The sequence below is a fragment of the Seriola dumerili genome, unplaced genomic scaffold (assembly GCF_002260705.1).
Source record: "Seriola dumerili isolate Sdu_G_001 unplaced genomic scaffold, Sdu_1.0 BDQW01000850.1, whole genome shotgun sequence".
Lineage (NCBI taxonomy): Eukaryota > Metazoa > Chordata > Actinopteri > Carangiformes > Carangidae > Seriola > Seriola dumerili.
In genome coordinates, this window is record NW_019175105.1 from 209,716 (window position 1) to 235,069 (window position 25,354).

The 25,354-nt window shown below is 43.8% G+C and overlaps 4 protein-coding genes across 5 annotated transcripts; 1 reads left to right on the forward strand and 3 right to left on the reverse strand.

The window, feature by feature from the left end:
- Positions 1 to 1,502: 1,502 nt before the first annotated feature.
- On the forward strand, positions 1,503 to 1,949 carry LOC111237346 (corticoliberin-1-like). Its single transcript, XM_022766406.1, has one exon. The coding sequence runs from the start codon at positions 1,503 to 1,505 to the stop codon at positions 1,947 to 1,949; it is 447 nt and encodes a 148-aa protein (XP_022622127.1).
- A 2,387-nt stretch (positions 1,950 to 4,336) lies between these two features.
- Positions 4,337 to 13,073, reverse strand: LOC111237323 (E3 ubiquitin-protein ligase TRIM63-like). 2 transcript variants are annotated; one of them, XM_022766373.1, is made up of 9 exons: positions 12,920 to 13,073; positions 11,665 to 11,837; positions 7,990 to 8,161; positions 6,113 to 6,208; positions 5,790 to 6,023; positions 5,530 to 5,552; positions 5,322 to 5,446; positions 4,709 to 4,986; positions 4,337 to 4,548 (listed from the first exon to the last, which is right to left on the reverse strand). In XM_022766373.1, exons 1-9 carry the CDS (start codon positions 13,037 to 13,039, stop codon positions 4,465 to 4,467), a joined length of 1,305 nt encoding a protein of 434 aa, XP_022622094.1. In that variant the 5' UTR covers positions 13,040 to 13,073; the 3' UTR covers positions 4,337 to 4,464. The 2 variants fall into 2 exon arrangements, with proteins under 2 accessions (XP_022622094.1, XP_022622093.1); XM_022766372.1 differs by having other exon boundaries at positions 7,990 to 8,164.
- Positions 13,074 to 15,184: 2,111 nt separating this feature from the next.
- Positions 15,185 to 16,908, reverse strand: LOC111237344 (dnaJ homolog subfamily C member 5-like). The gene is made up of 4 exons (XM_022766402.1): positions 16,802 to 16,908; positions 16,497 to 16,710; positions 16,246 to 16,420; positions 15,185 to 15,282 (listed from the first exon to the last, which is right to left on the reverse strand). Exons 1-4 carry the CDS (start codon positions 16,906 to 16,908, stop codon positions 15,185 to 15,187), a joined length of 594 nt encoding a protein of 197 aa, XP_022622123.1.
- Positions 16,909 to 18,894: 1,986 nt separating this feature from the next.
- On the reverse strand, positions 18,895 to 24,973 carry LOC111237337 (uromodulin-like). Its single transcript, XM_022766396.1, has 9 exons — positions 24,172 to 24,973; positions 23,914 to 24,000; positions 23,216 to 23,536; positions 22,827 to 23,035; positions 21,090 to 21,247; positions 20,450 to 20,698; positions 19,660 to 19,819; positions 19,028 to 19,103; positions 18,895 to 18,902 (listed from the first exon to the last, which is right to left on the reverse strand). The coding sequence occupies exons 1-9, from the start codon at positions 24,971 to 24,973 to the stop codon at positions 18,895 to 18,897; spliced, it is 2,070 nt and encodes a 689-aa protein (XP_022622117.1).
- Between the last annotated feature and the right edge of the window lie 381 nt (positions 24,974 to 25,354).

Here is a 25,354-nt window from a genome sequence, read left to right on the forward strand (position 1 = left end):
CTGCACGCGGGACAGGAGACACTACTTCCGTCTACACTCATTTCAAAGTAAATGTCGCACTCATTTAATATTTTACCTTACATTACATTAACTTCCTCATTAATGATGACGTCATTGATGATTGATGGATTTAGTACTTAAACTGAATAAAGGGTTTAAGGGGTAAATTAAGGGGAAAGTCGGGAACCCCTTAAAATCTGCTTATTTCAAATTAAGAGCCTTTTAAAGGCTTTAGATTTTCAAAGTAAAGGACACATGAAGGATCTCATGTTTGTGTTAAAGTTGTTTTTCCTCTTGAAGCCTAATAAACAGTCAAAGGTCAGAGGTCACAGCAGATACACAAACACTCTGGAGGGGTTTTAGTTTTCTGACAGGTGTGTGTGTGTGTGTGTGTGTGTGTGTGTGTGTTTGAAGAGACTCAATGCTGACACATCGACCTTTAAACAAACTCTCTGACGTTTCGCTGCTTTTATTTTATTGTTTGTTTGTTTGATGAGTTTTTCCACTGTGAAGAAAAAACATGAAACATTTAATTCGTCCATTAATTATCTGAGAAGATTCAGGTTGCAGTCCAACACCAGCCTGTCGCACCTGTGAGTCTCACCTGGGAGCTGCATCCCCAGGTAACCATGTCAGTCCCTCCCTGATGAGGACCATGAGCTGAAAGGTGCAGGGTCATTGAGTGATGAGGTCACATGTTGTTGTTAACCCTTTCAGCTCGTCTTCTTCTTCCTCTGTTTGTAAAGACAGACTCACCTGTGGAACTCCTGCTGAGCCTCACTGCCTCGCTGCAGGAGACGAAGGTCAAGCCTCCAGTCCACGCCAAGCTGAGAAAGGTCACATCATCTTCATCAGCCTCATCTTCATCATCTCCATCGTGGAGGTCGTCTCCTCGCCTCCACCTCTAACAACATGTCAGCTGCTGTTTGTTTGTTTGAAATGTCTGAGAAAAGGTCAAAGAAAAGTTTAAAAAGGAAAACACACTGTCTGCTGAGGATGAAGATCATCATCATCATCATCATCATCTTCAATGAGGCAGAGTGAGCAGAGCCCCGCCCTCCCTGAGACTCAGATAAATAGACTGAGCTCAGAGTTTGTTTGACTGAGGAGACACGGAATCAGACGATCAGGTAAGACACTGAATTTACCTATTGTATTGATTATTATTAATTTATTGATTCTCAGGAGGGAAGTTAGAAGCAGCTGCAGGAAAGTAGATTATTATCATTATTATTGTTATTATTATCATTATTATTATCTGAGTGTGTGTTGGTGTTCACACGTTGCCATTGATCAGAAACCACCTTAAAACCTTCAGGAGGAGGAGCCAGGTCAGAGACAGGAAGTCACACCTTTTTCATGCTGACATCATCAGCCCTCCATCTCCCCTGACAAAGGCAGCAGCGGATCGTATTGACAACGTTGTGTTTGTGTGTACGTCTCTGGGTTTTCTGATTCCTCAGGAGGTCTTTGAAGGCATCGTCCAGGTTGCAGCAGTGGAGATGAAGCTGAACTTGTCATTGTGGCTCGTGGCTCTGCTCGGTGTCCTCCCCCCTCCCTCTGCTCACTGTGGACCCACTGTCGCTCCTGCCGGTCCCCGCCTCCCCCGACCGCTGCTCCTCCGCCTGGGGGAGGAGTTCTCCCTGCAGCTGGGTGGAGGTGGACTCTCCTCCCCTGTTGCTGCTCCAGACCTCCTCATCTCCTCCTCCTCGGGGGTGAACCAGGCTCTGCTGCAGCTCACACAGCGCCTCCTGCAGCTGGAGCAGCAGCAGCAGGAGGAGGAGGAGGAGGTGGTGGAGGAGGAGAAGGGGAAGAGGTCCGAGGAGCCTCCCATCTCTCTGGACCTGACCTTCCACCTCCTCAGGGAGGTGCTGCAGATGGCCCGGGCAGAGCAGATGGCCCAGCAGGCCGACAGCAACCGCAGGATGATGGACAGCTTCGGAAAATAAAAGACTTTACTTCCTGTCCAGTGTCGTCCTCACTGAGTTTTTACAGTCTGAGCTTCATTTCTTGTTATCTCCTTATCAGGTCCTTGCTTGTGTTGTATAAACTCTAATATGTACGTCGCTTTGGATAAAAGCGTCTGCCAAATGACATTGTAGAATTGTAGAATTTAGCAGCTGCTTCACTTTAGCTTCGCCTCAGCTTCACTTTGACTTCGCCTCAGCTTCACTTTAGCTTCACTTTAGATTCACCTCAGCTTCACCTTAAATTCACCTCAGCTTCACCTCAGCTAAACTTTAGCTTCACTTTAGATTCACCTCAGTTTCACTTCAGCTTCACTTTAGCTTCACCTTAGCTTCGCTTTAGCTTCACCTCAGCTAAACTTTAGCTTCACTTTAGATTCACCTCAGCTTCACCTCAGCTAAACTTTAGCTTCACTTTAGATTCACCTCAGCTTCACTTTAGCTTCACCTCAGCTAAACTTTAGCTTCACTTTAGATTCACCTCAGCTTCACCTCAGCTAAACTTTAGCTTCACTTTAGATTCACCTCAGCTTCACTTTAGCTTCACCTCAGCTTCACTTTAGCTTCACCTCAGCTTCACTTTAGCTTCACTTTAGATTCACTTTAGCTTCACCTCAGCTTCACTTTAGCTTCACCTCAGCTTCACTTCAGCTTCACTTTAGCTTCACTTTAGCTTCGCCTCAGCTTCACTTTAGCTTCACCTCAGCTAAACTTTAGCTTCACCTCAGCTTCGCTTTAGCTTCACCTCAGCTAAACTTTAGCTTCACCTCAGCTTCACTTTAGCTTCACCTCAGCTTCACTTCAGCTTCACTTTAGCTTCACTTTAGCTTCGCCTCAGCTTCACTTTAGCTTCACCTCAGCTTCACTTTAGCTTAGCCTCAGCTTCACTTTGACTTCGCCTCAGCTAAACTTTAGCTTCACCTCAGCTAAACTTTAGCTTCACCTCAGCTTCACTTCAGCTTCACTTTAGCTTCACTTTAGCTTCACCTCAGCTTCACCTCAGCTTCACTTCAGCTTCACTTTAGCTTCACCTCAGCTAAACTTTAGCTTCACCTCAGCTTCACTTTAGCTTCACCTCAGCTAAACTTTAGCTTCACCTCAGCTTCGCTTTAACTTCACCTCAGCTAAACTTTAGCTTCACCTCAGCTTTGCTTCAGCTTCACTTTAGCTTCGCCTCAGCTTCACTTTAGCTTCACCTCAGCTTCACTTCAGCTTCACTTTAGCTTAGCCTCAGCTTCACTTTGACTTTGCCTCAGCTAAACTTTAGCCTCACCTCAGCTAAACTTTAGCTTCACCTCAGCTTCACTTTAGCTTCACCTCAGCTTCACTTCAGCTTCACTTTAGCTTCACCTCAGCTAAACTTTAGCTTCACCTCAGCTTTGCTTCAGCTTCACTTTAGCTTCACCTCAGCTTCACTTTGACTTCGCTTCAGCTAAACTTTAGCTTCACCTCAGCTTCACTTTAGCTTCACCTCAGCTTCACCTCACTCACACAAGTTTAAATAACAAGTCAACACAACACAGGCTTGTAGTGGAGAGTCGCTCTAAACAACAAATAAACAATTTAAATGAACAACTAAGGAAAAATGATAGAAACATTCAGGAAATGATTAAAGGAGGAGTACACCCCTCCCTTCAGAACTCCTTCAGAAGCTCCACCCCCAAAACCCATGAATGCACATTTCCAAGGCAACGACCAGGTGGTGGAAGAGTCAATCCAGATAAACAAATCTGATAATATGAAACATCAACAAACAAACATGAAAACAAACAAACTACAGTAAAAACTACAGAGTTGTTCAGATTGTTCTTCTAAACTACATTGACAGAGGAAAGACTGTAGGTCTGTAGCTAAGCTAACAAGGACGCTAACATTACCTAGCATTTCCAACTATGTATCCAACCAAATAAATCCACTGTGAACGAGAAACTTGCTCTATAATCAGCTGATTTCACCTCATGGATCTGAGCTAAAACATATTTAAATCAATTCTAAAATAATTACAGAAACATGCATTTATATTTAAATTAATACACAAAAATATAAAACATTGAATATTAAAAATAAATAGATTGAAACTATAATTAATGTAAATTTAAGGATTAAATACACACATTCACAAATAAACAATTAACTGCCTTTAATCTAAATTTCTACAAATCTACTATTAATCTATGAGGAAATATGAATGTGAAAGTGAATAAAGATTTCCTTATTTCCTTATTTATGAACAGCTGATGTCAGATCCTTTATGAGATAACATCTTTACCTGGTCTGGTCCTGTTGGACCAGGTGTGGAGCTTCTTGAAACCAGACTCAATGAAGGAAGAGAACCAGCTTAATAAGAAAACTATCATTTATTTGACACGTTCACACAACTAATGGATCATCAGAGATCATTGATTAAGAATGTCTTCTGTTAAAACCTTCAACAAACGTCCTCAGACCGGGTCAGACTGATCCAGGTCCTGGACTGGTGTCACTGGTTGCACTGATTCTATTTCTGGTTGAGCCAGCTGAAGGAGAAGACGTGTTTGGGTCCATCTTTGTCCTCCGACTCGTTCTGCTGGTCACACTGAACCTGCAGAAGAAGGAGGAGGAGAAGAAGAATGACGTCAGACAATCAATAATCTCATCATCTCTCTCTGGAGTTTCAGGCCCTGCCCACAATCAATCAACGTTATCCAATCAGATCGATCAATTAGAGGCTCCAGTAAATGATCATTGATCAACAAGCATACCTGGGGGGTGGCACTGGCAGTGGGGACAGGCAGAGGGGGTGGGGCCTGACTGAGTGATGATGGAGCAGGGCTTTTAGTATGTGTGGTCACTGTGGGCGGTGCCTCTGAGGATTTCTGAGGGGGCGGGGCTGAGAACTGAACAGGTGAGAGAGGAGGGTGCTGATTGGCTGTAGCTGCTGCAGGTGCATCTGGCTGCTGCGACTCAACTCGACTGTCTGACGTCCCTCTGACCTCCACCTCATCTTCATCATCATCATCATCATCGTCGTCTTCTTCAGCTGAGGGGAAACACAGGGTTAGCTAACATATTAGCATACACTATGGTAGCTCCATGTTAACACATTAACATACTATAGTAGCATGAGACTACGGTCATTTAGCATCATGCTAATACATAAGCTTTATGTTAACATTAGATACTACCATGTAGTTTTACTTGTTAGCACTCAACTCCTTTAGAATGCACTGCTCTGATTGATAGTAGCCTACAGCTAACACATTAAAAAACATTCCAATGACTACGCTAACTGAACATCCTATGTGCTAACATGTTAGCACGTTCCAAGGTGTCTTGTCTGTGATTGGTCAAACAGACACTTCCTTTGTGTGTCACCTCTGATGAAGTCGACGTTGCTCAGCGCTCGCCGCTGACGATCGAAGTTGGCTGTGAAGTGCTCCATATTCTCGTAGCCATGTTGGAGTTTGTCCAGGTGAGACGTGTTGGTGCCCTCCACAATTCTGATCAATAAAAAGACAATAATCAATTAACACTGCAGTGATGTTATTGCACATCAGATACAGTCGTATTGTTCAATACTCACTTCTGTAGCAGAGGTTTGGTCGTCTGTGGGAGACAAATCAAAGTTATTGATAACATGATTATTTTCTACATTGATCTGATCGGTTCTGATCACTCTCATATGTTCAGGTTTTAATTATAATTCAAATGTTTTTATCATGCCCTTCAAAATAAAACTCTGGAAGCTGTTCTTCAGTCAAAACAGGAAGTAACAACATGATGACATCACCATGACAATGACATTTTTATATCTGCACCTGGACAGCACTAGTTTCAGTTCACCTGCAGGAACACGGCCATCTCGGACTCGTCCATGGTCTGGATGGCGGTCTCCAGCAGCTTGGCCGTGTTCTCCATGTGCTCGTTGTACTTCCTCCTCAGACCTCGGATGTAGTCCAGCTTCTCTTCCTGTTCACAGGTGATCCTCACTGTCATCTCACATTTCTTCTCCTCCAGGAGGGCGAACAGGTGATCGAACGTCTCGCACACCTTCGACTTCTGTCTGCTACCATTGTCCTGAAAGCACACAGTCACAAAACCTCAGGTAATCCAGTTGTGCAGCAGGTGTGAGGTAAACCTCAGGTGAAGCAGGTGGATGAACTCACATTGACAGCTCTGCAGGTTTCCTCCAGCTGAATGATGATCGCCTGAATCCTCTCATTGTTCCCAACAAGCATGGAGATACAGTCAGTCAACTCCGCCTACACACACACACACACACGCACGCACGCACGCATGCACACACACACACACATACACACACATGACATCACTACAGCAGTAACACCAGTGATGAACAGCTTCACTGTGATGAACAGAGATGTACAACAGTACAAGTACCTCAAAACTGTACTACAGTGAAGTACTAGAGTTAATGTACTTGTTGTCGTTATTGTCGTTGTTGTGATGTCGTTGTTGTGTTGATGTTGTTGTGTTAATGTTATGCTGTTGTTGTTCTATTGATGTTGTTGTGTTGATGTTGTTATTGTGTTGTTGTTGAGTTGATGTTGTTGTTGTGTTGATATTGTTGTTGTATTAATGTTGTTGTTGTGTTACTTTCTGTTTAGTAAACACGTTGTCAAGCGGGGCAACCTCACAGTCTTTGTGTTACTGTGTTGTTGTTGTGTTGATGTTGTTGTTGTTGTGTTGTTGTTGTTGTGTTATGTTGTTGTATTGATGTTGTTGTTGTTGAGTTGATGTTGTTGTGTTGATGTCGTTGTGTTGTTGTGTTGATGTTATGTTGTTGTTGAGTTGATGTTGTTATTGTGTTGATGTTGTTGTTGATGTTATGTTGTTGTTGTATTGATGTTGTTGTTGTGCTGATGTTGTTGTTGTTGAGTTGATGCTGTGTTGATGTTGATGTTGTTGTTGTGTTGATGTTATGTTGTTGTTGAGTTGATGTTGTTGTGTTGATGTTGTTGTTGTATTAATGTTATTGTTGTGTTACCTTCTGTTTAGTAAACACATTGTCGAGCGGGGCCAACTCACAGACTTTGTGTTACTGTGTTGNCACACACACACACATACACACACATGACATCACTACAGCAGTAACACCAGTGATGAACAGCTTCACTGTGATGAACAGAGATGTACAACAGTACAAGTACCTCAAAACTGTACTACAGTGAAGTACTAGAGTTAATGTACTTGTTGTCGTTATTGTCGTTGTTGTGATGTCGTTGTTGTGTTGATGTTGTTGTGTTAATGTTATGCTGTTGTTGTTCTATTGATGTTGTTGTGTTGATGTTGTTATTGTGTTGTTGTTGAGTTGATGTTGTTGTTGTGTTGATATTGTTGTTGTATTAATGTTGTTGTTGTGTTACTTTCTGTTTAGTAAACACGTTGTCAAGCGGGGCAACCTCACAGTCTTTGTGTTACTGTGTTGTTGTTGTGTTGATGTTGTTGTTGTTGTGTTGTTGTTGTTGTGTTATGTTGTTGTATTGATGTTGTTGTTGTTGAGTTGATGTTGTTGTGTTGATGTCGTTGTGTTGTTGTGTTGATGTTATGTTGTTGTTGAGTTGATGTTGTTATTGTGTTGATGTTGTTGTTGATGTTATGTTGTTGTTGTATTGATGTTGTTGTTGTGCTGATGTTGTTGTTGTTGAGTTGATGCTGTGTTGATGTTGATGTTGTTGTTGTGTTGATGTTATGTTGTTGTTGAGTTGATGTTGTTGTGTTGATGTTGTTGTTGTTTTGTTGTTGTTGTTGTTGTTGAGTTGATTCTGTATTGATGTTGTTGTTGAGTTCATGTTGTTGTTGAGTTCATGTTGTTGTTGAGTTCATGTTGTTGTTGAGTTCATGTTGTTGTTGAGTTCATGTTGTTGTTGAGTTCATGTTGTTGTTGAGTTCATGTTGTTGTTGAGTTCATGTTGTTGTTGAGTTCATGTTGTTGTTGAGTTCATGTTGTTGTTGAGTTGATTCTGGATTGATGTTGTTGTGTGGATGTTATGTTGTTGTCTTGATGTTGTTGTTGTGTTACCTTCTGTTTAGTAAACACGTTGTCGAGCGGGGCCACCTCACAGTCTTTATGTGCTCCGAACACCTTACACAGAGAACAGGTGGGGACGCTGCAGCTCACACAGTAGATGTTGATCTTCTCCTCCTCATGCTCCTCACACATCGGCTGCTCCTGCTTCACCTCCACAGGTTTACTGCTGACACACAGACATGTGGATGTTATTTTAAACAGTGAGTGTCTCAGAGTGTTTGAAGCTCAAAATTAACAATATTAAATAAAAACTCTAAATATATCAATGAACTAATAACCTGTGAATAACCATGTAGTGATGCACAGAGTGATGTCACACATGCTCAGTCTGGTCCACACACACACACACACACACACACACACACACACACACACAGACACACACACACACACACACACACACACACACACACACACACACACAGGAGGCAGAGACCATTCAACAAGCACATACGTGTCTGTAAAATCCCAGCCAGATCACAGGACATCTCACATAAAAATGTAATGTACTACAGATTCCATACCATTCAGCGGAAACCCACAATGTTAACAGGAAACCATCATCTAGGTGTGGTGCATACTGGGAAGAGTGAACAAAGTATGTCAGAGTTATAACCACTTCCTTTTTCAGAATTCTGCATATTACCATGAGGTGGCGCTATGAGTATTACCAATAATGATCATGGATATGTGTTCAGGGTGGGTCTCTTGTCAAACCTATAAGGTTTGGGGGCAGTTTGGAACATGTGTGTTGGAATGAGAGCGAGTTGAATTTTCATGGTGAATGATCGAAATTTCACCGCGCTGCCATGGGCGTGTCCTTTGACCAAAACTCAAAAGCTCTTCAGTGTAGCATTGCACCGGTCAGAAGATGAGGATAAACCACCAATGATCTTGGAATTCGACAATATGTCATTGACCATAAAGCCACTTACTGGTTCGTATTTAACTTGCCGCCAGAGCCACGCCCTTCAAGGAAAGGTCACAATTTTCACAGGACAGCATCAACACCTTCCCAAAAGTATTTAATGACCCTTTTGATGAGCACTTGGTCAACTCTCTGGGAATAATAAATGAAAAGAAAATCATAATATCACACGTTGCCATGAGGTGGCACTATGAGTATCACTGAATATGAGCATATGAGTGTGTTCAGGGTGGGACTGATATCACACACAGAAACTTTGGGGTCATTTGGAGAATTTGTGTTGAAATGAGAGCGAGTCGAATTTTCTGGGCGAAGGATCAAAATTTGCTGCACTGTCGCGGGCGGTTCCTCCAACGAAAACTGAAAAACTTCACAATTTAACTTCACAAAGGTCTTAAGATGACACTCACCGCACACCATGTCGATCTGATGAATTCCCTAAGAGGAGTATGACGACTTGAAATTGCAAAAGTTGCAGATTAATGCCAAAATATCTCACTTCCTGTTGGGTTTAGGGTCTGGGTTGTACATGGTAAGTTTGGTGCATGTAGGTGAAACCCTGTGCGATTTGTGCAGCAATAGGCGGCGCTCACAGCGGCTACTCAGTGTTACATGCTGCCATCTTGTCCTCAGAGATTCTCCTTGTCTGAGTAACTCTCGCAAGACTTTGCTGTGACGCTCCCTGAACACTTCTCAGGTAGCATTACTGACACCTGCTGGCGCTTCTGCCTCATTACACTGGTGGTGAACTGAACCCTGAACACTTTCTCCAAGACCTTGAAAGTGACATATTATGCAAAACAACACATAAAAAATATTTCCACTTATTTTAACCTCTTGATTTTACTGGAGAAATTTCATGTTCATAAGGTGAAATTTCTTAAATCTATTCCCTCCTTGTTTCAAACTGATCTTGAACGTTATTTTAAGTCTCTCAAATTATTAACAAACAAGAAATCCATGTCAGCAGTTAATACATATATTCTGAAATGTTTGTCTGAAGAAGTCTGTCACTTAAATTATATAAGTGTCCTTTTTTTAATTAATGTATTTGTGGTTTTTTTTTAATGAATTTTTTTTTAATGAATTTTCATCTTTTTTGTCGAAATTTTATCTGTTTCTTTTATTCAAGAACTAATATGTCTGATTGTTTGTAAAACTTAAAATTTAAATAAAGAAAAAAATGAACACTTTCTCCCCATAAACACATAGGAAACATAAACCAAAATACTGTGTAGCCACATACATGACATCACATTCTGTAACTAACTAATTTATTTATATATACACTTCATACTTCTCTTTATTCTGTCTGTTCTGTGAAGTCCCGAAGTTCAATAATATATAATTAATCAATGACTAAATGGTTCAGACATTACTCACTATGATGAAATGTGACAGTTACAGTGTCAATGAGTCTGTATCAGTGTCTGAGCTTTCAGGGAAGTGACGCAGTGACGTACAGTGCACGAGTCATATACAACTGTTTTATAGAAAACAGGAATGATCATTAACATTTATTTATGTCATTATTTATTTATTTAATACAATTTGATTTAATACTGAACACACCGACTGATAAATAAAGTTTCATGTCATCAGCTCGTCCTGCTGCTCTACACACTATAATAATCTGACCTACATTCACAAATAGACTGAGAGTCAACGACACAAACACCTTCACTGAACCGTCACATCCAGCAGTGACAGTCGGACAGCGCCCTCTAGTGGTCAGGTCAACACCGTCTATCTGATCACACAAGACACAGTGGACAGAATGACCTGACCAATCACAGCCGGGGGCGGGGCTTACCAGCGATGACATCGGCTGGTATTGTGTAAATAGAAAGATATCTGTGTCAGACTGATCAACACTGCTGAAGCTGATGAACTGCAACAAGTCAATGAAGTTTATAGATTTTATTATTATCAATATATAAAATATATATATAATATTTTTATATATTAATTACATGTATTTATAGTTTTAATTTATTTTTCTTGTTGGTTTAAAAATGTCAAAATAAAATAAAAGTTTAGTGATTTTCTGTTTGTTTTAGGTGAACTGGCCCTTAATAATTCAGACCTCTGACCCAGTGTGCATGTGCACAGGTGTGTTTTTATGTGTGTACAGGTTGTTCTGCTGTTTCCATGTTAAAGCTCCTCCAGTGTAAAGGTCTGTGTCCATGTGTAGTGTGATTATAGATCAGCTCTAGCTTCTATATTAATACTGTGAAAGTATCAAAGCCTCAGTCCACAGAGAAATGCACACAGCCTGTATTCAGAAACTGAGCCTTAAAACCAGCCGTCAGGACTTCTGGAACTTTGTGATGTCACAACAAAGCAGTCACCAAGCCCCGCCCACCTGGACCCACCATCCAAACCTTGCAGGATTTGGTTTCTCTGAGTGTTTTTACCTGAAATCTGCTATATTTTTATTGGATCACTCAGAAAACAGTCAGCCAATCAGAAGAGAGGCTCAGAGTCTCCTCTCTTCTGATTGGCTCACTGACCTGTTGTTACTAGAGCTCCAGAGAGAAGCCTGAGAGAGGAGATGTAAAACTACACAGAGATGGTTTTTATATGTTCTGATGGATCAACACTTCAAATAAAACACAGAAGAAGAAACATGGAGCTTTAAAGAATCCCAGGGAGAACTTTACTGCTCCGCTTCTCACTGGTAATACTTCTACTTTAAGGTCCCTGCGGTTATAGACAGACTCAGGTGTGTGTGTTACCTGGTGCTCCCCTGTTTGTACATGTCGATGATGTTCTCCACCAGCAGGTTCCTCTGCAGGCCGTAAACTCCGTGTCGGTCCAGGACCACTTCATGGCGACAGGACGGGCAGCGGAAACGACCGCCGGACGTCATCGTGGAGCCGCTTCTCGTCGACAGGTAGGGATTGGACGCCTGCAGGGGGGCGGGGCAAAACACAGGTAGAGAGGTGTAACACAGACTGAAAGTTATTGTTAAAGAAAACTATGCGTGTTTTTTTTCTCTGATTAAATGAAAACAAAATCACATGAGCTCAGATGAGATTTTCCTTATTTTTAATCTTTTAATAAAGTCACAATCAGGTCGTTTGTGTCACTCAGTGAGAACGAACAGGAAGTCAGTGTTTGCTGCTCCTGAATGTCACCTGCTCACTGAGTCTGTCAGTCTTCAACACTCTGCATCATGATGCATTTGTGTTCTGGTGTCTGTGATCTGCAGTGTCCATTATGTCCAATAAGACTTCTTCACAAAGTTCAACAAAGAGTCAGAAACTGTTTGTTCCTGTTCGACCTGTGTTTACCTGTGTTTACAGCCTCGGCCTCACATCACGCCCCCTGGTAGTCAGAGGACTCACCCACATCAAATACAAGCTCCTTCACTGCTGATATCATGAGACTGTGTCACTTCCTGTTAGCATCAGTGGAACATGTGTAGTCAGCTGAAGCAGGTTCTTTTGAAGAACGTTACCTTTAACAGCTGCAGTGACAGTTTCACTGTTTCACTTCACGTGTTACAAACCAAACATCTGTCAGTCACACAGCTGTGAATCAGCTGTGATCGGCTGTGATCAGCTCCTGTCCTCGGTGTATCATGATGTTTCACTGTGACACTGAAGGAAACTTAAAAACAGGAGTCTGAATAAAGTTCTGCAGCCTGGAGCTTTATTGTGGAGGGACATCCTCAGGAAGTGAGGTCACACTGGAGATAACTATGTGGATCTGCTTTCTATACATGAAACATCAGTGTGTCTGATGCTGTCTATTTTATGAATGACCATAACTCTTTCCTCATGTCACTGTCCTTGTGTAGACAAATACCTGAAATACCTAAACAAATACCTGTTTCTGTGCTAAGATGTCAGAGTGTCCTTGAACGCACCAACAAGGAGACTCGTGTTTGAACAGTAACACAGGCTGAAACAACAAACACACTGAGCTGAGAGCAGCCTCCAGGTGCTCTGTCTCTTTAAGGCGCGCTCACCTGTGCGTGCACCTCACCTGGAAGACGTCGTTGGCGCACTTGCGGCAGAGGTTGTGTTGGCAGGGCAGGATGACCACCGGCTTGGTGAACATCTCCAGACAGATGGGACACACGAGCTGCTTCTCCAGACTCTCCATGATGCTGAGAGACGCCGAGGAGCCGGGGGGGCGGGCACCGTCACCGGGGGAGGAGGAGGGAGGACTGGGGAGGAGGGGGAGACGTCCCAGAGTCTAATAAAATAAATAAAAGTAAAGAAGCAGCAGCAGCAGCAGAGAGGAGCGTGGAGGTGTTGTAGTGTTGTAGTGTGGGGGTGCGGGGGGTCTGTGAGGAAAGGAGTCTGTTTTTAGACAGACTGACGTCAGCCGTTGCCTTGCCGACAAGTCCTTATATGTCAAAGGTCACGGGGAGGCATGACGGAGCAGGGGGATGGGGGGTGAGTAAGCAGGACAGAGTTTATTAAAGAGACAGTGACAGTGTGAGAGGAGCTCAAGAGGCTGCAGCGCCCCCTGCTGCTCAGACATGAAGCCATTTTAATCTTTATTAAATAAAAAAATAATTTAAAAGCTTTTTATTGAAAAAATGACATTTTTATTTATTTCCGGAGACCTTTTATAATCATTTTATAATTCATGTTTTTAAACAGACTTGTTTTATGAATCATAATATTATGGATTATGAAATAAAAGCCCCCTGAAATAAACAAAAAAAATATTTCCAGAGACTTTTACCTTTAGTGGGCACAGCAGTTCTGACAGGAGGAAGTCAGGTGACGTAGTATAAAGAGGGGGAGGGGAGTGTGTGTTGTTTCTTTTATCCAGGACAATGTTAACCACGTTTGTTATTGTTACCATGGCGATGAAGGTCCAGTACACCTGCTGTTTCAGGAGATGTTCCTCTAGGTCGAGTCAGACACTGACCTGAGATCAGCTGTGGTCCAATCAGTGAAGAGACCATCAGCTGTTTGTTGTGGCACCCTCTACAGGACAGACGGACACACAGCAGGCTGTTCAAACACTTTATTCATCTGAGCACATGACCACAGGTGTGGTCTCATGTACCAGGTGCACTCTCAGCTTCATTCAGAAATAAATATCAACAAAACAAACAAAACCAAAACAATATTTACATCAACAATGAGATTTAAATCACGTTACCATGGTTACAGTTTACAAAACGTAAAGAGCAACGATCTAATGTTGAATCATAACTTTTATTTATAATTAGTGTGTGAACAGTCTGAATGTGTGACACAGACCAATCAGAGAGAGGGGGCGGGGTTACATCTGTGTTAAAGGAACAGTCTGACATTTTAGGAAAACTACAGTCCCTGAACAACCAAAAGACAGAGCTGCCCTCAGAGAACCTGCAGGTTACCTGGAGACAGATACCTCATCACAGAGACAGAGACAGACAGACAGAGACAGACAGAGAGAGACAGACAGAGAGACAGACAGACAGAGAGAGAGAGACAAAGAGAGACAGACAGACAGACAGACAGACAGACAGACAGACAGACAGACAGACAGAGACAAACAGACTGAAAGACAAAGAGACAGAGAGAGAGACAGACAGAGAGACAGACAGACAGAGAGAGACAGACAGACAGACAGACAGAGAGAGACAAAGAGAGACAGACAGAGAGAGACAGAGACAGACAGACAGACAGACAGACAGACAGACAGACAAGACAGACAGACAGACAACAGGACAGACAGACAGAGACAAAACAGACTGAAAGACAAAGAGACAGAGAGAGAACAGACAGAAGAGACAGACAGACAGAGAAGACAGACAGACAGACAGACAGACAGAGAGAGACAAAGAGAGACAGACAGACAGAAGAGGAGACAGAGACAGACAGACAGACAGGACAGACAGACAGACAGACAGACAGAGAGAGAGACAAAGAGAGAGACAGACAGACAGGACAGAGAGAGACAAAGAGAGACAGACAGACAGGACAGACAGACAGACAGAGAGAGACAGAGAGAAAGACAGACAGACAGACAGACAGACAGAGAGAGGACAAAGAGAGACAGACAGGACAGACAAGACAGGACAGAACAGAGAGAGACAAAGAGAGACAGAGACAGACAGAGACAGACAGACAGAAGAGGGACAGAGAGAGACAGACAGACAGACAGAACAGACAGAGAGAGAACAAAGAGAGACAAAGAGAGGAACAGACAGAAGAGACAGACAGACAGAGAGGGACAGAGAGAGACAGACAGACAGAGAGGGACAGAGAGAGACAGATAGAGAAGAAATGAGAGTTGTAGTCTTCATGTGTAGGTGTCTCCATATCTGCGCTGTCCGTCAGTGATCAGCTGAGTTTTCTCGCTGGCATTGGTCGGCTGGTGAACGATCGGAGCGCTGGCATCTGGAGGGAAAGAAACACACCTGTCACAGGTGAAGTCTTCAAACCAACTCAACTCATGACCCTGACCTGAGAGCAGTGACATCTCATGTGACACATCCTCCAATGGTGGATGATTGTGGATGATTGGATGATGATTAAAGGATTCTAGTTTACATCAGAGCTCAGAAATAGTTTCAACTGCTCATTAATGAAGTTTTAAAATGACGGATTATTCATTATTCACATAGTGGAGGGGGGTGTGGTCAGCCTGCAGCTACAGGAGAGATAGACAGGTGGAGGTGAGCAGTGACAGGTGAGTCAATATATGATATATATACATCCCTATAAGAGGATACATTATTATCACATATATACATCCTCTGATATATGAAGATATACGTTTATAACATGTATGAAATGTCTATATTAAAAACATCTATGTGATGAATTTTTACCTACATGTTTTCACAGACTTCTGTGTTCACATTATATATTTTATTTATTTATGCAAGTTTATTTATACAACATACATGTTAAAAAATCTATATGTTTATATATGTTCTTCTTTTTCATTAGTTTTAAACTTCACATTCTGGGAAAGTCTCAGACTTTATATAATATCAACATAATATATGGACATGGATATTAATGTAACATCTGTCTATAATAAAAACATATATACATAAATGTATATATTTGTTTAGGCTAGATATACATGTCAATATATCTACATATATCATATATTATGTTTCTGTATGGGATGTTAGAATGCATTCATTATTATTAATTATAAATAAAACACCTTACTACATCATTAAGAGATAAATTAATATTTGAAGATGATTGGTCAGTGCTGCCTCAGATAATCAATCAATAATCTGAACTCATCAACTGATAGATGAGGCTCAGTTTGAATAGGAAGAAGAACTAATACATATCTGCAACACTGTCAAAATGAAAGCTCAGGACTTCCTGTTGTCTCACCGCTGTCGGGGTCGTTGCGTATCTCTTCCTCCAGGTCGTCGGGGGAGATGTAGTCTGACTCCGCCCCCTCACCTGTGGGCGTTGGCTTGAGTTTGCCGCAGCAGCAGTTGCAGCAGCAGCAGAGGCAGCAGCAGCAGTAACAGCCGGTCAGGACGCCGCACACCACAAACGCACCCTGACACACAGACAGCCATTAGTGACACCCTCACTGTCAGTCTCACAGTACAGCAGTGTAAGCCCCGCCCCCTCACCTTGGCCCACCAGGTGGACAGCATGAAGTAGGTGTTGACGTTGTCCTCTCCGAACTGCTGAGCCACGTAGAGTCCCAGAGAGCCGTACGAGTCGTAGATGTTCCTCTTGCTGAGGTCGGACAGGACGGCATGGGCGCTGTTCAGCTCCTTGAACTTCTCCGCTGCCTCCGGGTTCTCCGGGTTCTTATCAGGGTGGAACCGCAACGCCAGCTTCCTGTCACAGACGATAGCTGAAAGCTCTGGAACAAGCTAGTGAGTAATGATCAGCTGCTGCAGGTGAGTGGGTGGGGCTGTGAGCGTCTCACCTGTAGGACTTCTTGATATCGTCATGGCTACAGCCTTTCTCCAGACCCAGGACCTGGTACAGAGACTCTCCAGAGGTGGACAAGGTTCTCTGCCTCCTCTCAGACATCCTGAAACCATCACCTGTCGCAGGTGGACACGAGTCAGAAAGGGACCTGGACCTGGACCTGGACTTACCTGAGTCTCAGCCTCAAACATTCATTTAAACAGCAGATCCACTGGTTTAACTGGTCGGACTGGACAGAAACTTTTAGACAAACTGGTCTACAGAGACTTCCTGTCTCTAGAACCACAGGAAGTGGTTTGTTGATCAGGATCATCATTATTGTTTCAAACTGATGGTCCGACACAAGACAAGACGTCAGTGGAGAGACACCTGTCCTCAGGTACCCCCACCACCACCACCACCCTCACAGCTTACCCCTGACCTTTAACCTTTATACATCTGCTGCTGTTTGTCTGAGTCACCATATTTGTTTCTGTCGCTCAGACAAAACTATCAGATGTACTGATTGGTGATTGGTTTCAGACTCTCAGTCTCTTGTTCATTACTGGACAAACTGAAATGGTTCAGGTCTTAAAACCAGATCCTGTGCCTGTATGAGACCAGGACCAGGTCCAGGTCCTGGACTAATTAGTGACAAATCTAATCAAACAAACAGTAATGGAGTAAACATGAGGGTCAGGGGCCCCTGGAGGACAGGGGCCCCTGGAGGACAGGGGCCCCTGGAGGACTGGGGCCAGCCTTGGCCATAACAACAATATAAGATATAATGTATAGCTCAGTGAACAGAAGCTCAGCAGGAAGTGTGAACCCTGTGATTCAAACACACACAACTTTATTGACAGTTGAATATCTATGACAGAAGAAACACCAGGCGTCCTCTGGAAACCACGTATCTCAGTCTGTGGTCTGTGGACCAGGTCTCACAACTCAGTCGAAACTCTCTGGAGATATTTGGTTTTCACTGGACAGAGGTGAGACATATGATACAGGTGATGATGTCACACAGGTTGGTAGAACATTTGTCGACCTGTAAAGAAATGTGAAGGTAAATGTGAGGATTAAAGAGCTCTTACCTGTGTGTTGAAGCCTTGGAGCGCTCTGTCTACCTGTCCAGGTGTCTGTGCTCCTCGTCCTGACCAAGCGTCTACCTGTCCAAGTGTCTGTGAGGGGATCTCTGACAGCCCCCATCAAACATTCAGCAGCAGCTCGGCTCAGGTGACCGCAGGCTGCCACGCCTGCTCGGGTTTCACCAAGACACTCTGATGAACGCTTTGTGATGGGGAGGGGAGGTTGCCATAACGACCTGGTGGGTGGGGGGTGGGGGCTCAGAGATGTCATTCAACTTAGAACAGTCAACAGAAGTCATAGTAGCAGGTGTGATAGCCTCAGCTGACAGGTCACCTGACAGGTCTCCTCACGGCCTTCCTGTTTGTAGCATCTGCCCTCTTCACTACCTGAACTACACCTGAACAAGGTGTTTTCTTTGAACTGGGGTGCTAGGTGTTTGAACTCTGACAGGTGGAGACCAGGTGTCCTGCTGCAGACACTGGTCACATGTTGAAGCTCAGTGGTTGTTCAGTGTTCAGGTGTGTTCAGGTGTGTTCAAGTGTGTTCAAGTGTGTTCAGGTGTGTTCAGGTGTGTTCATGTGTGTTCAGGTTTGGATTCAGTTCTTAACCTGAGCTGTTTGAACAACTCAACTGACGTCAGTAAAAATCCATCAGTCAAATATCAAAGCTTCTGTTTCTGTTTCTTTTATTTTGAAGGAATCAATAATCATATTAACAGCTGAATGTGTTTGCATTGATACATTGATTGATTCGAATCTGTGATCAGAGAATAAAAACAACACGTCACCTTTAACCTTCTTACAGAGGAAAAGCTAACACGGCTAACTACCTTCATCAGCTGAGGAGGGGGAGGGGCTAACACCTGAACATCAGAAGAGACTCCAGACAGAGGGGGAGGGGCTAACACCTGAGCCTCAAGATGAACTGAAAGAATCAAACAGAATCGAGAACCTTCTTCTTCTGTCAGAGACCAGGAGCAGGACTTGATAGAGAGGGTGAGGTGTTGAAGGTCTGGTTCCCTCAGAACCCTAAAAACAAGAACAGAGTTCTGATGAGAACCAGATCAGGTCTGTGGATCAGCACACGGACAGATGACTTGTTAGAGAAGAGGGTGTGTTTGATTTTCATTCATTACAGGGAAGGAAATACTCACAGCTGATTGGTCCAACAGTGACTGGAAGCTGATTGGCTGATGCTCCAGCAGACCGGGCCTGTCGTCTGGAACAGTTCTAACAGGAACAACAAGAATGTTTCAGGAGAACGTCACCAGGTGCTTCACAATAAAAGACAAAACAAACATCACAACATGATGATAAAGACAAATCTCCAATCTGTAGTATCAAGAAGCTCCTCAAAACCCTCAGAACCCTTCACAATCTTTAGGATGCCTTCAAGGACCAGTGGGAACTTCTCAAGGACCTCTTGAATATTTAAGACCTGTGTAACCTCTTAAGGACCTCTAGAACCTTGTCAAGGACCAATGGGAATCCTTTAAGACCCTTTAGAACTCTGTCAACCTTTCTCTAAGAATGTATGGGACCCCGATAACAATTTCTATAACCTTTTTAAAAATATGGGGCTCCCTTTTAAGAACCTCTAGAACCTTTTTAAGAACCAGTGGGAACTCATTAAGCGCCACTAGAACCTGTTTAAGGATGGACCCATTAAACCCCTTAGGGATGTTTAGGACTTCCAACAACTTGAGGGAGCCTGGTTCTGGGTCGTCCTTCAGGCACCTGAGACTGATTTGTCTGTGGAACCAAGAACCGGCTGCAGTTCACTCACAGAGCTGCAGGGGCCGCTGTCCCGGTCACATAGGCTGATCCTGCAGTGCAGATACACATCATTGTATGTCCCGTGGAACAGGAAGAGCAGTGCCGAGAAGCGAGCTCGCTGCGACCGTCCGTTTTCAACCACCGCCACATGACGACGGTCGACTGGACATCTGGAGGAGAGAGCCAATCACAGAGCAGCTAGTACTCAGAGTCAGCAGAGTTAACATTTGTACAACAAACCTGCTGGCAGAAGGAAAAGCTCAGTGATTGGCTACAGCAGCATCTGGTGGACATTAGAGGCTCTGCAGCTCAGACCTGAGGAGGCTGTGACTCTTTAAATCATGAGAACTGGACTTTTCTTTTCCTGTTCTTCACCTGTGTTTCACATCTTGTCTGAATTAATGTCACTGATATTTTTATTTATATGTTTCTTTTTAAAGTTTTTTTTAAAAAAAAGAAAATCACATTAAAGTGATAAAAAAAACAAAGCTTTTAGGGCTCTATCTAACAAATCATGATTGATTATTCAGAAGATGATTTTCTTAATTAATCAATTACTTGTTTGGTCCAATGTGATGTCTTCAGATGTCTTGTTTTGGTCAGTTAAAACCTGAAGACATAAAATGTCACATTTTGTTCAGTGACTTAACAATTAATCAATTATCAAAATAGCTGTTGATTATTCTTCTGCTGAACTAATTGACTAATCAATAATTGACTAATCACTGCAGCTGTAGTAATGTTCATTTGTAGTTTATACTGAGCTCTGTTCTGTGCAGCCATCTGGACTGACCCCTCACCGGTTCTGGATCAGGGCATGTTGGACCAGATCGTTGGCGCTGGGAGAGTTTGTGACGTAACAGTTCTCCAGAACGAGGACGAAGCCGTTGTTGTCGTAGTTCTCCATGGAGACGCCCACGTGCAGGGCGGAGCCGAGCGGCAGGCTGACCGGGCCGGAGGGAAACGGCTGGCTGTAGTCCGGCCTCTGGTACAGAGTCATAGACGCTCTGGTGGGGTCACCTGAACGCACCACGCCAACTCGACCCCCTCTGAGGACATGAATTACATGTTTGTAAAAATGTTCCTGATCAGAGACAAACTGCAACAACAGTGACTTTACTTTAAGTTTACCTTAACTATGACTGTGTGAATTACTCTAATGAGATTTTAAGGGCATGTTAATGGATTGTAATATATGAAGGTGTCTTTAATGGAGTGTTTATGATTCTTAAGGGCTTTTTAAGGAGAAAAAAAACCTTTAAAACTGACCAAATATCATGAAAATCTAAAATTCAAGGATGACGTTCGTCTTATCTGGTAACCATTAACCATTAACCCGTAGGTAACCATAGTAACCGTGTTGATGCCTCAGATAACTGACAGGTTAAGTACAAACGCATCATGTCAGACAGTCGGACCAATCAGAGGTCGAGGACTAACGGTGGCTGGTATCCGATGGCAGCGTTGAGGCTGGTGACATCATCCAGTGGGAAGACGCAGGTGAACGGGACGCTCATCGGGACGGGGAGAGAGACGTTGGTCGGATCAGCTGGGTACACAAACAACATGTTGGAGTAGGTGATGTGGGTCCCGTTTGTCTGGAACAAAGATAGGAGAACAACTCAGTGATCAGTCCGGCCGTTCTGGCTCCGCCTCCATAAACACCTGCTCTACAGAGACACAAAACAGGTAGATAGTAGATATCTACAAGTAGATATTTGGTCAAAACTGACGTTTGACAACAAAACAGAGAGTCCACAGTAACTGCTGCAGCTATCTGATCGTAAAGCAAAACAAAATGTTAATAACCTGAAGATGGCACTAGAGGTTATTACAGTTCATCCAGAAGGGAACATGAACATCTGAAATACACTTCATCACAGTCTAACCAATAGTTGTTGAGATATTCAGTCAGTGGAGACTGAGCCATGATGCTAACGATGCTAACATGGCTAAAAGGTTGTGTGTAATTTCAGAGAACAAGAGGATGTACACCACAGTTATTACACTCTGACTTGGTTAAGTTAAAGCTAGCAGGTCGATAGCCACAGCTAGCTTTAGCTAAAGCTGAATGTTGTCAGGTATTAGAAACTAAGGACCCAAATGCTGACAGACAAAAAGGGTTTGGTTGGGGAAAAAAAGGGTAATTTAATAGAGAAAACCAAACTTACAACTCAAGCAGAACTCAGAAACAACTTAACAAGTTCAAACATAAACCATTACAAATCTTCTTTTCCCAACCTTTTCCCAGTGTTTGAAAAACCTGTTATGGTGATCTGACATGTCGTTTGTCTCACACAAACATGAGACATAACTAAACCCATCATGGTGGGAAGAGATGTAGGCTAACACCAGCAAAGCTAGCTCTGCTCAAAGGCTAAAAGAGGGTCATTCTGATATTCACTTTATAGCACATAATGGGAACCTGAGAAAGGTGTTCCCCAGTCTCTATTCACTTAATATGACATGAGCGGTTGTGGGAATTCATCACAGGGGTTTCCTGGTCCCCAGCACTGCCACATGGCTCTCAATATAATATATATTATACTAGGGAACTTATCAAATGTTTGGAGTCACCAGATGCCAGTTTGTCCAAGATTGTCCGGTTTCAAGCTGGGTGTCTGAGTCCTGACAAATATCAAATAATAAATAATTGTCCAGGTTTTCACCCCAATTACAAATAATAATTATAATATTAAACTTACATAGACGTTTATCATGTTCTGTCTCAGTCATTATTTCACCCAACATAAAAACATTGATGTCATGGTCAAGGCTGTTGCTAGCTGATAGCTGAGTCTCAGTTCAGAGGCCCCATTCCTTCATGACAGTGGCAGGTCTTTCTGAGAGAACCTGTCAGGATGCTAACTGCTAACTGTTAGCTGTCATGCTGAAGACACAGTCTGTCTTTTCCTAAGAACTCCAGGAGGTTAACGTCTTTCCTCATACGGAACCGGAAATACTGGCTACGAAAATGCTGCGTTCATGGCGTCCATGGTGTTGAAAGGTACCTGTGCACTTAAGGGTCTTAGTTTAGGGGTTTAAAGATGTGGTCACCAAAGGTCATAGCTTAATGCTGCCTTACTCAGGGTTAGTGTGGGAGCCTGGGAACATAGATTTACTGCTGTTGGGAGACTGGTATTCTTGGTACCGGCTCAGACATTGAACCACACTTACCTTCACTACGTTTCCACAGACACCCCTGCTTCGCTCAACCAGGTACCACATCGCCTCCGGATGGTCGACCTGCTGGTGGCAGCGTGGGTCGATCAGGTGAGCGGAGGAGGCATTCAACCCTTGCTCCTGCAGCGCCCTCTTCTGGACCGCCAGGCGCAGGTAGTCCTGTCCACAAACCAGCTCTGGCTCTGGAAAACCCCCTGGCAGACCTGGACCACAAGATAACATACCAAAGAAACAATGCAGCAGGAACATGGCATTGTGGGTATTAGAGTCTTTATTATCACAGCCCAGTCCATGTAAACCTTTAAATTGACATCAACATTTACTGACGAAGTGTTAATTAACTCTTAGAGCACAGTTAATGAACTTCGAGACATGACACTGACCTGAGCAGATGACACCAGCATCTTCACCATGGTTGCAGTTATGAGTGCCGAAACCCCGGTGCTGACACTGTGATAACGCAGACTCACTGCCTACACAGCCAACATCATCCATCCAGATCGGTCCGGCCCCCTGTCCAAACCTGGCAGCAGAAGTTGCAGACTGGGCGGAGCCACAGTTCAGCTGTCTGCAGACCACCCGGGCTTCATTAATGTCCCAGGCATCATCACAAACTGTTCCCCACTGGTTGTTATAGAAGATCTCCACTCTACCTGAGCACACCGAGTCACCGTTCACCAGTCTCAGGACTGGAGACTGGAGAGCTGAACCGTCAAACACAGCAATAGATACAGTCAGCAAGACAGAAACACATGGGAACCCTGAAGAATCTCTAGAATGTCTTTGAGGATCTGTGGGATCAACTTGAGGGACCTTCTTTAGGACTCTTGAAGGATCTCTAGAAACACTCAACTGATTTATGGAACCCCCTTGAAGGACCTCTAGAACCTCTCTAAGGACCTTTGGGTAGCCCTTAAGGCCCTGCGAAACCCTTCTGTGGACTTGTGGTAACCCCTTTAGAATGCCTGAATCAAGAAAACCAGTTCTCGATATTCAGCACATGTGGAACCCCTCAAAATGATCACAGAACCTCGTCGCTGCACCTGAAACCCCAGCATCTCAACGCTTCATGGTTACTCACCCTGACGTTCACACCTCCAGTTGATCTTGTCACTGCTCACACAGGTCTCACCTTCAGCACAGGTGTTACACACCGTGGTGTTGACATCTGCAGAGGAACAAAAAACAAAGTAGAATTTGATGGTACCAAACATCTAAATGATCCTTCAACACATATTCATCTGTTGGCTCAGAGGAATACGGGAGTGTTAGCAGTTGAGGCCTCTGGTTCATGGTCCCAGTATTTGGCTCTGTAAACTTCTATATAAGGAGGTCTTACCTGCACAGTAAGCCAGCCGACACAGAGTCGGGCTCACAAACTTGTAGACCTGGTAGTTTCCTGGACAGGCTTTCATGTGGATGGGGTGGGACTGAAACTGGCAGCAGCCTCCCTCCCAGCTGCCACAAACCCTCCCCTGTATGATGCCCTGTGCAGTTGTTGGGTGGGGGGTCTGGAGCCACAGCGGAGCATCAGTCCCACACATGTGACTCTCAATGCAACGCTCCGGCATCTGAACGCTGCTGTTACCAATGAATAGGCGATACCAGCCCTGCCAGTCGGTGAGGCTGTCACAGGCTACAGACTCTGGGTTGGCCTTGAAGTCCGTAGCTCTCCAGGCATCTTGTAATGGAGTGTAGTGCTGACACGGGTCAATGCAGCGAGCTGTGCCGTCCAACTGGAGGCAGTCCTGACCAAAAGGGCACTGAGTGTTGCCACAGGCGATCCTCACTGAGCGGGATTTGGGTTTGGCAGCAACATTTTGTTTTGGGACAGGGGTCACTAGGCAGGAGAAGGAGCCTGGGGTGTTTTCGCAGAGCTCACCTGGACCACATGGGGGGTGGGGCAGTGAGCACTCGTCGATGTCCACGCAGCCCTGGAGCAGTGACCAGCGGTAGCCTCGGCCACAGCACGCATTGTTACAGGTGGTTTTGTTGTAGCAGGTGAAGCCATCTCCCACCACACCGTCGCCACAGCGGCAGGACATGTCCACAGTCTGGACACTGTTGTCATGGAGGGAGGTGTGGCATCGAGCCAGTTGGTGACAGGCCTCACAGCTGGTGGCCACAGATCCTGAGAACATGTAAGGTTCATTCTCAGTTAGCTAAAAGCTAGCGTTAGCTAACGCCCAAGTGTCCTGGGGACAGTGAAACTAATATTTGATAAGATTGTGGTTGTTTAATGTATAAAGTCAATATCATTAAAGGAGCAATGTAAATTTAGCTATTGCTACATAGCTAACATTAGCATTAGCAGCTGTTTACTAACCAGTATAGAAGAAATCTTGTGAGTTCAACATCAAACTTCATTCCTTTACTCACCATCATCTGTCTCCAGAGGTGGAAACAACTGTTGTTTTGCTTCTATTTCTATCACTTAATTTATTGTGCTGAAGTTAGCATGCTCACCACCTAGCTCCAGCCCGTTCAGACTGTCCCCACACTTTCTGTCCCTGTACTGTCCA